This window comes from Camellia sinensis, chromosome 4 (genome assembly GCF_055761805.1).
Source record: "Camellia sinensis isolate YWXY chromosome 4, ASM5576180v1, whole genome shotgun sequence".
Taxonomy (NCBI): domain Eukaryota; kingdom Viridiplantae; phylum Streptophyta; class Magnoliopsida; order Ericales; family Theaceae; genus Camellia; species Camellia sinensis.
In genome coordinates this window covers 23,122,009-23,135,882 of record NC_138964.1, presented here as the reverse complement: position 1 = coordinate 23,135,882, position 13,874 = coordinate 23,122,009, and the positions used below count along the sequence as shown (strand labels likewise).

The 13,874-nt window shown below is 34.0% G+C and overlaps 1 protein-coding gene across 3 annotated transcripts; it reads right to left on the bottom strand.

Moving 5' to 3' along the window:
• Window positions 1–2,514: 2,514 nt before the first annotated feature.
• LOC114284774 (kinase superfamily with octicosapeptide/Phox/Bem1p domain-containing protein) lies at window positions 2,515–13,638 on the bottom strand. 3 transcript variants are annotated; one of them, XR_003637030.2, is made up of 10 exons: window positions 10,371–13,607; window positions 10,167–10,271; window positions 9,189–9,341; window positions 8,133–8,296; window positions 7,762–7,909; window positions 7,369–7,491; window positions 7,141–7,228; window positions 3,376–3,573; window positions 3,123–3,207; window positions 2,515–3,023 (listed from the first exon to the last, which is right to left on the bottom strand). XR_003637030.2 is itself a non-coding variant. In XM_028227720.2 (9 exons), the coding sequence occupies exons 1-8, from the start codon at window positions 12,888–12,890 to the stop codon at window positions 3,413–3,415; spliced, it is 3,462 nt and encodes a 1,153-aa protein (XP_028083521.2). In that variant the 5' UTR covers window positions 12,891–13,607; the 3' UTR covers window positions 2,515–3,023; window positions 3,376–3,412. The 3 variants fall into 3 exon arrangements, 1 of the variants encoding a protein (XP_028083521.2); XR_003637029.2 differs by having other exon boundaries at window positions 3,123–3,573; window positions 10,371–13,638; XM_028227720.2 differs by lacking the exon at window positions 3,123–3,207.
• Window positions 13,639–13,874: the final 236 nt, after the last annotated feature.

The following is a 13,874-nucleotide window of genomic DNA, read 5'->3' as shown; positions in this document are numbered from 1 at the left end:
GTCCAATTGATCTCTATTGTGTAATATTTAATAATAATTTAATCAAATAAAACTCCAACGGATCCATCGACGGCTCAATAAATTTATCCTATACCTTCTCTTGTGCGAAATGGCCTCAACCAGAGAAATCTTGGCTCTGCCCCCAAGTATAATAGAATTCAATAAAAAAGATTTCCATTTAATTATGTCAAAAAAAAAAAACCTCATGTGATGGTTTCGCTTGTTATGAAAATTCAATCATTCCATCCTTTGTTTTTGGATGATAATGTCATGATCATGTACAATGAGTGGTGGTGGTGGTGGTGGTCAAAATTTTTTGATAATAAAATTTTAATGTATTAAAGATAAATAAAAAAAAAATTTCTTAAAAAATTCAACACATATCACTATTACCAAAATGTTAAATTTTAAAATAATATAACTTTTGACTTAAATGTCGATTTTTAATAAAATTAATATTTTTAGAATTTTCTTACCAAGATTAATTAAATAAGATCCTTGTTGACTAAAAACAAAAAACAAAAAACAAAAAAAAAAAAACAAAAATTTGTTACTGTCGAAATTGATGTAAATAATAACATATAACAAGTTAATTACTCTGTCTCATAGTAAACATGTTTTTCTGGTTCACAATAACATGTTACTCTGACAATATTGTCTAAGAACAAAAAATTTACTTTGCCCTTACTTAATTATGTACCTCTTCCTTAGAGAGTTTATGAAATAAAATAAATTAGACTTTCCTTTTCATCAAACAAAGATTCAATGGATAAATTTTGACTAAATTTCCCAAAAAAAATACAATTGCTCAATACTAGCAATAACCTATTTTGCTTGTATTTTGTACACAAAAATTATCTTTTATTTTCAATAAGTGCTTTAATAATTTTTATTTTTTTCTATCACGGGTGTTAGGATTTTGTCCTACTATGTTTTTGAATTTCACATACGAGCCTTAAATTCGCGACCTCTCTCATATGAAATTTTGAACACTAGCCAATCCTCGGTTGTAATATTAGGTTGTGAAGTTTTGGATTGAAATGATGAAAGTTGCACATTTGTAAAAGCTACATGCATGGTGATGCGGTGCTCTAGTTTGTGTGAAAACTCAGAAAGAGCGTATGCAACAAAACCTGAAAAAATAATAATAAATAATAATAATCACTCTTGTTTTGTTTTCATTTTCAGAATTCATTTTTCAAAAACTTCTTTTTTTTTTATTTTTCATACTTTTTTGTTTTCACAAATTTTTTTTAATATTTTAAACAAATTTTTTTTTTTAAAGATTTTTAGACATACCTGACATAAATACACTTAAAAAGTATAATATTTATGAAAAAATCTTAAAAATATTCACTAAATACCAAAAATACAATATATATATATATATAAATTCAATATGTTTTTCGTATTTTTGTGTATTTATTAATTGGGTAAATTATACTAATAGTCCTTATAGTTTGGGACTTGTGTCACTTTAGTCCCTGACTTTTCAATTGTGTTCAAGGGTAAAATCATCAATTTGATAAAATATAAACTAATTTGACAAAAATAAATGTCAAAAAAATATTTTTGAATTTTTAAAAATTATTTCTATCCACTAAAGATAAAATTAGGTAAATATGATACATCTTTTAGACATTTATTTATTTTTTTACCAAATTAATTTTTATTATGTGTTTGGAAGATGATTATGTAAAATTAATTTTTAAAAATTAATCATGTAATTTTTATTAATTTTGATTAATTTTACATAATTTTATCTTTAGTAGATAGAAATAATTTTTAAAAAATTAAATTTTTTTTTTCACATTTATTCTTGTCAAATTAGTTTATATATTATTAAATTGACAATTTTACCTTTAAAATTAAAAAATAGTATCTTCAATTGTCCTTATTCGAAACAAGATTCAAAATTTAGGATCAAATGTGTCATAATTAAAAAATCAGGGACTAAAGTGATACAAGTCTCAAACTATATGAACTGTTAGTGTAATTTACCCTTACTAATTTTTAAAATATTTTTTTCATAAATATTTTACTATTTAAATTTATCTAAGTAAAATATATCTAAAAAAAAAAAATTACTTAAAATTTTAAAAATAGTCACTAAAAATAAAAACACATGAAAAGCAAAAAGCTCAATTTTCAAGAAATTGAATTCAGAAAATTAAAACTAAACACACTGAATATACTTTATTTTGGACAAACCTAAAGTAATTAATCATATTCCTACTCAGCATTCTCATAAGATTTTGGCAAACCCAAATGAATGAATTCAAAGAGCATAGATAAAGGGCATAAACAAAATAAAAAAATCAAACAACAAATTTTCAACCACCATGATCCTGCATTTTACCTTCCCTAATCTAATTTCGTAATATAATTGATGATTTCAATAGTCACTGCTATATCATTAACATACTGTCTGATGAATAAATAATAATAATACCCTCGATTCAGCAACTCCATACGGCCAATCAACAGAACTTTATATCACCGGTAAGATCTCCATAACCCAAATGACAAATTCTTCATATTCTTACAAAATAATCCAATTTTTTTTACATCTCCAGAACCAGATTCTACAGTAAACATATAATATGTTGAAAGGGAACATAGTATGAAATGACGTAATGTCGAAAACATATAACAAAAGAAGGGCTCCAAGTCTCGTCTGAAACTCTAATACTATGTTTGGTTGGGAGATTTGATGAGAGATTTGGAAAGGAAAATGGAAAAGGTAGATGAAATGTAAATAAAACATATTTATATTTCACTTAATTTCACACATTTTTTCCCTTTCTTTTTTCAAATTTCTCCCAAATCCTCCAACCAAACACAACGTAAAAGATAAATGCATCATTCTGCAGCCAAGATAAAGCCAAGGTCACTAATATCTTCGACTTATATACACATTCTTTCATAGCCGGTCAGTTCAGCCTCAGAAGGACAGAATAAAAAACACCCATGTAAGGAAGAACCGTACCACCATCCCAAACACATCCAAAAATAATAACAGCCTGCAAAATACAAATTTAAAATTTCATCATTTCCGCAAAAACCATATCCATTGAAAGCAAATATTCCAAAATAAGTAGATGTAAATAGGAAATACTTACATTCTCCATGGGCAATCATAGCTCTCCTCAGGGTATGTATTGTAGTCATTCTTGTAATACCGGGTTCAGAGCACATATAATTATACTTCATAAAAAAAAAACCCTTTCATGTCGATAATAAAAGTTCAAGGGAGAAAAATGAGGGCATGGGAATGCATATTATTAGCCTGCAGACTAGGGAAAGGATAGGCTGACTGAAAAACTGCAAAAACTATTCTTTTTTTATTTTCGCTCTTCTTAGCATTCATCTAACCTTCATTCAAGAGAAATTGTTTACTCCAGGATTGGCATTATTTCATTGGTGCAGCCATGTTCCTCAACCTCTGAGAGATTTCTGAAAACGATGGTCTCTCTGCCGGCTCGGAGGACCAACAACTTTCCATTAAAGACTTCCATTCAGGATCACACCATGTTGGAATTTGCGGGCGTAAGGTGTTGTTTACAATTCCTCCTAAAATAGGATAAAGAAGAATAATGAATTGAGGACACTTCAACTCCTAAAATAGGATAAAGAAGAATAATGAATTGAGGACACTTCAACTCCTAAAATAGGATAAAGAAGAATAATGAATTGAGGACTGAAGTGTCGCATTTTGTAAGATAGTGTAATATACAAGCACAAGAAGTCTGCTATGAATGTATTTGTAGATTACAATACAAACATAGATATCAATTATGGACAATAATTAGGTTTTTCTAAACCAACCAGCACTGTTGACTTGGTTCTTCAGTGCAATTCTCATGTAAACAAAGGCGCACACACCTTATTGTCACGGAAAATGCAGAATATAACGGCATGAGAAAACCACGAAGATTTCAATGGATCAGCTTATTAAGAGCACAAATAAAGCAAAAGTCGTAACAAAACAATATTCAGCATTATGCCAGCCCTTAGATTTCCAGTCTACCAATATAATAAATAAGAAAATTTTACATGACAATAATAACTTCCTCGTTATTTTAGTTGGAGGCCCTGATCTCAAGCTCTCCACCAATAGGAAAGTTTTGCGATCAGCCCCAAAGACAACCCCACCCCCACCAAAACACACATGCACAAACATCACTCGGTCCTTTGGGCCATCAACAACTCAAGGGAGAATAAGACATTTAGCATTGTCAATAACAAAGGCTCAAAGAAATTATTACTAATATCTAAACAAGTGTGTAGATCATTAACAAGTAATTATCAATATTGTCTAAAAAGCCCAATATAATTGGTGACACTCAATATGATTAACAAGAATCAGTAATTTTATAGTTTAAAACTAATTTCAAGAATTCCCAAAAAAATTTACATCTGCACGTACAAGAATTAGTCAAATGGTATAAACAAAATAATCTAAATAGTCAAATGGTCAAATGAAATTCAAACTCACATGAATTCTTTTGAAGCTTGGCCTACCTTTACACCAATCCCTACTTCACCACTCGACTCTCCTACATCTCTTGTGAATAAGAACTCTATTTAGAAACCCTCCTAACATCCTGTAAATCCTCCTCCTCAAAACCTCTTCTGCTTCACTGCCTACCCCCACTATTGTATCCCATGGTCCCCTTGATATTCTTCTGCTTGAACCCACCCTTGTCTTTAGCATCCAAAAGGTCTTAAAAAAAAATCCGTCTTCTCCACTCCACACAGAGGTAATATAACCAAAGGAGGGTAGCAAACAAGAGAAGACGACTTTGGATTCCTGCCACTTACTTTGTCCACCCTAAAAACTTGAGTTCTTTTACCAAACCCATGTTCTTCTCTAAAAAACAAAGGAGGTAATATAGGCCACCCTTGCCAGTCAAGTCCCTTTCCATTTTTTTATGTTATTTTTTAATGTATTTTTCCTTGTTAATTCATTCAATTGCAAGCACAATTTTGTTCTAATACATTTCTCATTTAATTTAACTAATACTAAGGAAGAATTATACAAGTATATTGATAGGTAGTGAGAAAGCATTAATGAGCGCAACTTGAAGATTGGATATTTATTAATTTATTAGAAATTACCTTATATCTTTTATTTATTAGGTTTTATTGTTTTATTAGGATTTAATCATTGTAGTTTTTTGTTTTGTTTTTTTGATAACTTTAATTTGTGTATCCCAGGATGCCTATAAAGAGGCCTTTTATGTAATGGTTTTATTAAAATATCATTTGGATATAGAAGAATTAAAAATATTTGATTTGGGATTATTCCCCATATTTCTCCTTCCCTGTTTTCCTTATTCTCTTTCATAACTCTTCTTCCTGGTTCTACGTCAGATCTTCAAATTTTTAAGATTAATTTGAGAAATAAATGACAACCATCAAATTTAACCACTATGATCATCAAGGATTTCTTTGAATCTTTTCACAGTTTAACTCGTAAATAAAATTATTGGAATATATTGAAGTAGGAAAGAAGAACATTTTGTAGTTCTTTTACCCATTCATATTTCCAAAACAAAAATGAATGTCACTCTACACATACTCTGATTCATTTTGTTGTGCAAATTGAATTCTTTCATTTTAAATTAACTAATTCAAGACATGCAAATTTTTGAATGAGTTAATTCAAAATTTCTATAAGATATGAACAATATAGACATTGAATCTCTCAATTTTAGATTAGTTCATAAAAAATTAAATTTACATATTTGGATGTATCTCATTCTATTAGCCAATCCCATCTATTTAAATGGTCCAATTCAAAAACGGTCCAAATCACAATTTTTAGATTGCACATACATTTCTCCTATTGCCCTTGAATAAAACCTAGCACCCTTGAACAAGGGCCATTGATTATGGAGTTGATATTACGGAAAATTGATGCTATGATTTGTGTGACATTTTCTTTACTCTTGCAAAGGTAAGCTAAATGGTTCATTTTTTTTCCTCTCTTTCTTCTTCTTTGATCATATTGTGCCTAATGTTTCTTTCCTTCTAATCCACACTACAAACCCTTGATTTAGCCCCCTCCTTTCTTATAAACACATAAATCTTTCTTTTACCTCCAAATCCTAGAAACTTTCCATAACTAAAACCCATAACAATACTTAGGCCTTGTTTGGGAACAGGCTAATTTAGTAACTTTTTGGCTATTTGGCTAAAAAAGTAGGTAAAAAAAACTTGTATGTTTGGGATGACTTTTTGGCTAATTATGAAAAGATGTGCAAAAAGTAGAGAGAAAAGAGAATCTTTGACTTTTTGGTATGGGTTGTTGGCTTTTTGGCTAATTTAGTAACTTTTTGACTAATTGGCTAAAATAGCCTCTTGCCAAACGAGGCCTTAGTGTAGGCAGCATTAACCCAAGTTTCGTAAAGTCATCCTACATCAATAGGCCTCTAATCAAGTGCACCTCACATATAATGGAAGCAAAATGAACCCTAGTAACAGAATTACTGGTCTACCGAACAAGATTACAAAAAACTTAACTAAAGGCAAATTGGTTCCAAACCAATCACCATCCTACAGTGTAAATTCTTAAGCAGACATAATTAGGATAAAACATTAACTTTTTTATATGCTAGGATAGAACAACAATTGAAAAGTTCACCTTTGCAACATTAATACAATTTTTTCCTGTCCCAAATTATCTCTGGCATAAGAATTAAAATATAAAAGGGGACAATAAAATTAAAGAGTGTGGAACCAGTTCAATGAGTTATATTTGGGGGATCAAATGGAAAAGAAAGGGAAAAATCCAATATCCTATGTGAATAAAAATGTCTTAAACAGAAATCAGCACTAAAACCATCCATTATGTCAAGCTCCTTTGTTTACCAAGCACTCACTTTTTAGCTTAAAACAAAACAAACATACTGACTGCAAGACTTCTACAAGATTATAACAAGAATGTCCTTTTTAAGTAACTGCTTAAAAAAGTAAGAATTATATTTAATTTTGTAATGAAGAGTATAATTCTTATCTTCTTTTTTAGTATATATATATATAAACAAATAAAAGAAAAAAAAAAAAGAGGAGGAAAAAAAGAAGATAGGAATTATACATTTTGTTGCAAAACTAGATAGATATATCAGTACATACCTATTATAGAAGCACAATGCATATCCGCATACGGTTCGTCTCCCGTGAGCAATTCCCACATGACAATCCCAAATGAGTAAACATCAATCTACAATGCAGAAAAAAAAAAAGAAATAATAATATACACAAAAGAAACTAAAAAAGGAAATTAAAAACCTCTTAGAGAGAAAATGAAGTACAATTATGTAAACTGAATATTTCTAAAGTTTATGCTTAGAATAATCTTACCTTTTCTGTAACCATGTTACTCTTTCCACTAAGAAGTTCAGGTGCCATCCAAGGTAAGGTTCCACGAACACCCCCTGACACTAAAGTGTGTTGTTTTACTTTTGATAAGCCAAGGTCACCAATCTAAAAAGAAATGCAAACAATGGATGAGCGATCACATTTTGTAACAGAAGCACCATGTAACAAGAGTTAAACATGATCAAATCCATTATAAGTTAAAAAACCATATCAAGCTTCCCATCTGAACTACTAAACAATTACAGCAGGTGAGAAGTGGAAATGAGAACTTCCAAGAAACCTCAAAAGCAAATCATATGACTAAAATGTTTGCCACAACCACAAGCACAAGACAAAAACTAAATAAACATTTACAGAAAATTTGATTCAGCATACCTTACACACTGGTCGGTGTGGATCTCTCATATTTACTAACAAGTTTTCACATTTTAAATCAAAATGCACAATGTTCTTTCCATGCAAGTACTCCATTCCAAATGCAGCATCCATAGCTATGATGAGCCTCTTACGACGATCAATTGTTCTGGACAACAGTATAATTAAAATCAATCATTCACTGTCAAATCAATGAATAGTTTGTATATTGAGCAAACAAAGAACACCTTCATATACATCATACCTGCAATAGGAAACAACTAAGATTTTCTCTTCTTTTTATTTATTTATTTATTTATTATTATTAACAAAGAAGAAACAGCTAAGATTTTCTATAGGAAACAGACTATAGAGCCATAAAAAAAGACTACCTGTCTTTTTTCCGTATAAACTGTTTCAAAGATCCATTAACCATGAATTCTGTCACAGTCGCTAAAGATCCATCAGGACCATCACGGACTATACCATAGAAAGAAACAACATTTGGATGATGTAATGAGCTTAATATCAAAGCCTCTTTCCAAAAGTCTGCAATCTATAAAGCCCAATAAGAGAAAAAGTCAATTGAGACTAGAAAAAAAAATGCTAACTGCAGCACAATCAACTCCAGGCAACAAAAGAAGGTATAAGATGTCTTCCCCTTTTTTCTTTTTTAAATAAAAGCAATTAGATCCTACCAAATTCTACATAGACAATGCATAAAAGTGTCGACTAACTAGAATAGAGTTAAGATGGCAATGTCATGCACAGATACACACAGCAAATTGAACAAGCATGAACATCATATACAATATTTTATTTTCCATCCAAACTTAGACATGGGAAGGAAACAAACGAAGGATAGAGCATCCCCCCACATGAGAACAAAAACCAATGTTCAAATTACATTGATTAGCAAGTTTCAGGGCTAAAATGGGAACTGTTTCATGGCTGTGAGAAGAATAGATCAGAACCATCTTAAAGGATTCATCAGGATCATCTAAAACAGCCTTGGAGATTAACTGTAAAAATATGTCCAACGTGAAAAACCATGGTCATGCTGTAAGTATAGTTGCAAATGTAATAACAAGACCAAGATTTCAGTTTGTTAGGTGATACTGAAGGAGCAAGCTTCTATACATGAAATCAGTATGTCTAACAGCTCTATAGTAAACTTTCTTTTCTTTTTCAATTTGTTGACAGTTCCAACAGAGACAATTCTCCTAGTTGAAACAAATTTTCTTCTTCATATTAGACAACAACATAGATTTTCGTTTTTATTAGCTCGCACCACCATCAATAATAAATGATGTGCCCTATAAAACATGGCTTTATCAGATTTCTTCATATCATCATGCCAGGAAACATAAAACAAATCCACAGTATGCATAATGTCTGGATGAAAGAGAGAGAATATCATGAAGGAGTGTATAGGATATAGAAAATACCAGACGTTCCCTCTCAGAAGGTCTCCCAGCAAAGCAGCTGGCTTTGATTCTCTTTATTGCCACATCAGAACCCTTCCACTTGCCATAATATACAGACCCATATGTACCCGAACCTAGTTCTCTAATCTCCTCCAGATCGTCATTTTTAATAGTCTAAACAAATAATGAGCACATCAGAAAAATGGAAGCACATGAACAAAGCTCGTAAGAGAAGAAATATAATATACTAGCAAAATTGCCTAGTGCCTGATGGCATTTCATTATTTGTAAAGCAATACCTAATTGTTAGCACATTTTTCAAAAACTGATCTGTTTTATTATATGTGTCTGTGTGTGCGCACGCACGCGCTCGCGTGTGTGTGAACTGTTAAGTTACCAGTTTTCTCAAAAGCCTAAGCTGATAGGAAATGGGCCTAGCAATGTATATCAAAGCTATCTAACACCCTCTCTCACGTGCAACCCCATCCTGCACGTGGAGAAACAAACAAAAAAACCAAACAGAAGGAGAAGCAGACAACCAAACAAAGAAGAAGAAATCTAATGGGTCTGAATACCAAATATCAATAGAGAGACTTTAACCCAAGACCTCTTTCAACCAGAGCTCTGATATCATGTTGTTGGCCTAGGTTGGGGCTAGCGTCCTGCGTGGCGGAGGTCCACGGTGAGGCCGAGTCACAGTCAACTTGTGGAGCTTGGCGTTGTACCCTTTAAAGAAATAAAGTTGCGCATTTACCACTGCCTATGGGTTTTGGTGAGATGGTAAGTGCTTTACCCTACACATGTTAAGTTACCAATTTTTTCAAAAGCCTAATCTATTAGGAAATGGGCCCAACAATGTATATCAAGTTATCTAACATGAACATGTATAATGAGATGAAGATGCACTTATCAGAAAATGAGATGGAGATAATAAACAGATGCAGGCTAGGTACATGATATAAATGTACTAATCATGTGAATGAGACAGTGAATAGCAACCTGTAATCCCCTAGCAATAGCTTCGGCCTCAGCCTTTGTTGTCTCAATCTTGGAATTGTTCGGATTGTCATTGTCAGAATCCAATTCCATGTCCCCATGCACATCCTGCCAACAACAAAAAAATGTAGGAAATTTGAGAAGGGAAATATTACGTCATGGAAATATTACGTCATGCTCTAACAAGAAAATATGATGAGTTCTCACCACTAACTCTAATTCATTTCCAGTTTCTTCTTTTGCAGTTGCACCACGCCCAGTAACGGAATTAGTATCTTCTTGAACTTTAGCATTCACGTCCTCAACATCTTCTAATGCTGCCTTCTTTACAGAAGCAATCAATTCAGGTAAGAAACTCAGTCGATCACAGAGTTCTTTATCTTCAAGAGGAGCCTGAGCACCAATTTCATCTGATTTAACAATGCCACTGCACTCTTCAGCAGGCCTCAAGCCATTTGAATGGATAGACTCATGAGGTGCCACCTCATCAAGATTCGTCTTTTGCTCTGGAGCAGAGACACTCTGCATATTGGAGACTTCGACCTTGTCTGCATGATTCGTTTCTTTTCCTTCTCCAGTAGTTCCTTTCTCCTCCATCCTTGACGATTCGGCAACATTTATGTCATTTCTTAATTCCAGGCCAGAAGTGGTTAAAGAAACCAACTTATCATTCGTCAAAGTCCAGGCAGGATCAGGTAACTGTACAGCTTCTGTAGGAGTGGCTAAATTTATCATATCAGTTGGGGATTGAACATATTCTGCAGCATGTGAGCATTCATTTTCCAGAATACATACATTAGGTGTCAATTTTAAGGCATGGCCATAAAAATTTCCTGGGAAAGCAGATCCATCAAAGCCCATCATTTTTTGTGATGACTCAACCAAAGGATTTTGATTCTCCGTCCCAATACAGAACCTGGGACTACCGTCCAATGTACCCCTCACAAATCCTGTACTTGTACCATTTGCTAGATGAGGTGCAGCACATACTTCATATGAGGGAGCCCCATGCAATGGGTTATGAACATGTCTCCGTAAATTATGTGCAGGTGCATGTCCATTTGCCGTTTGGTAAAGATTATCTGCTCCATACACATAAGGAAAATTCCCATACCTAGCCCCACGCTCATCAACAGAAGGAATATGGTGGACGTGAGAAGCAGAGGCCAAAGCTTGGTCATGAAACACTTCATTCCCCAATTCAGGTCCAGACCTGAGGAACCGTGGGTCTTCGGGATGAACATAATTTGGGGTCACGGGATAGCCTTCTGATATATTGCCTGGAGTAATGGGGATATTCATACCAGTGCCATCTACAAAGTAGTGCTCATTCAATCTTCCAGTTCCAGGAATTTGTGATCTTGGTTCATCAACTCGAGGATTTAACTGAGGCTGCAGAATCCATCCTCTTTCCTGATTATGAGTTTCATTGTAGATTGGTCGAGCATCATTTTGTTCTCTCTGGTAGAAGCCATGGTGAAACTTTGCATCTTCATTCAACACATAAGCTTCCCTATTTGGATGGCACTCAGCACACAGACCAGAAACCTGCTGAAATGCATTGGCCATATGGGGCTGCTCCAAATGTGGTTGTTCTCCATGCTTCCAAGGGAAATCAGGATAAGCTTCATTTCTTTGGAAAGTCATTCGGCAGTGCTCACAGATGTTACTTCCGTCAAAAACATTGGGGCCATGAAGTATATTACCCGGGAAACCAGATTTATCACCAGGTATACCCCCATTTGGCAACCATACTACATTGTCCGAAAATTGCGGCTTGTGGTCATATGGGAATGGATGACTCATTTGCTGTCGACTGTATTCCTCAGACATTCTATCCAAACCTTTTTCTGAGAACTCCCCATATGGAGAATGGAATCGAGCCGAAGAAGGTGAAGTTGGGAACTCTGCCACTGGCCTTGGATCATGGTTCCCAGGATGCCTAGGGGAGTAGTATGCAGGACTCCATGGAGCCTCCATTTGCTGGTGCTGCCCTGAACCCGTATGAGGTATTGTGAGGTGACACAAGTTAAACTGTGGAATGGGTAACTCATAATTCCTCTGGTTATGGAGGCTACCCTCAAGGCTTATCTGGTTAAAGTACTGCTCTGCAACATGGATATCATCTACCGTACCTGTTACTATTGATTCACAACCCTGCTGTTGCCTAAATTCAGGGGATTCATTAAGGCTGTTCAAAGCATCAACATATCTCCTCTCAGTATCCCTTTCATCCCCATCCACAAAATGCGAAGAACCATCCTGATCAGGATGCGGAAACAAAAAAATCCTGAGTCTAGTGAACCCATCTCCAGAACCCAATTTATCATACTCCTCCATCATGTTGGTTACATCATCATCATTCACAACTGACACGAGCGCATCAAGATCCTCGTCAGGCTGCTGATATTTCAACACTGTTGCCCCTTCATAAAGCTCTCTCATTTTCACCATCAGCTCTTCATAAGTAATATCTCGGGGCACACTCACAATTCGCGTCTCACCACCCACATACCGCAGCTTCCCATCTTGGGGGCGTGGCAAAATACTACCTGAAAAACTACATAAAAATTTTACACGTGGGTTTTCGTCAGTAGAACTCGGAAGAGAACCCGGGGTGGTGGAAGGACTATCCATTGAGTACGCTGCCTGATGGCGTTGCTGATCAATACGGGTTTCGAATTGCAATAATGATTGTCTCAAGCATGCAGCTTCTATACAACACATGAGTATCACTCACACCCATTTGCCGAAATTTTCCATTACCCCAACCACATGTGCCAAAACCACTCTCTCACCTAACACATACCAAATTATTATTGATTGATTCTCCATAAATATTGCCCAAAAGCTTCTCATTTACAAACAACAATCATCAACACCCCATTACCTCCTTGGAATTCAATAGATTTAAACAAAACAGTACAACGAAATTTAGCTCAACCCCTCGAAACCCTAATTCCTTAATCCAGATTCAAATTCCAATAACAAAATCAACCACTTTTCAATACACTGAATTAGGTATAGAAGAAAAACGCTACCTGAAAATGGCGATTTTGAGATTCAAGAAACCCTAGAAAACGAAGACAGCCTCAAATTCACGAAACCCTAAAGAATCAAAAATAGCCACAGAAGAGAATCTTCTTTCTCTCCCTCACCTTTTTGAAATTTTTGTGCGTTCTGAGAATAGACGAAGAAGATCTATGTAGAACAGCTCACGATAGATGTATATCTATGTAGAACAGCTCACAATAGATGTATACGTAAGAAATATATGTATAGAGAGAGAAAATGGAGAGAGAGAGAGAGAGAGAGAGAGAGAGTGAGGGATTGGAGCCCTGTGATGAAAAAATGAGAAATCTTTTGGAGAAGATGATGACGAAGCACCGCCATCGTTCGTTGGTTCACTCCTTTGCCAGGTAAGGAGACACGTGGCATCATTCCGTTTCACCGAGCCAGAGCATCTATTTATCACAACGGTATATACTCATCACGCGCCTTTTCACACCGTGTTAACCAGAGAAAATATCATTGTATCATCTACACTATTCATTCTATTTGCCTTCAATTTTTAAAATTCACTTTTCAATTTTTTTTTTTATTTTTCGTATTTTTTTATTTTTATTGAATTTTTTAAATATTTTAAGTAAGTTTTTTTAATTTTTAAATACACATAATATAAATACACTTAAAAAGTATAATTTTTGTGAA

What these genes read in the sequence shown, in the direction of transcription:
- LOC114284774 (XM_028227720.2), bottom strand. Translation starts at nt 12,890, where the DNA reads ATGTGTTGTATAGAAGCTGCATGCTTGAGACAATCATTATTGCAATTC. An exon ending in CTTCTGAGAGGGAACGTCTG is followed by an intron (nt 8,297 to 9,188) that starts GTATTTTCTATA and finishes TGGGCTTTATAG; the next exon opens with ATTGCAGACTTTTGGAAAGA. An exon ending in GCATTGTGCTTCTATAATAG is followed by an intron (nt 3,574 to 7,140) that starts GTATGTACTGAT and finishes ATCCTATTTTAG; the next exon opens with GAGGAATTGTAAACAACACC.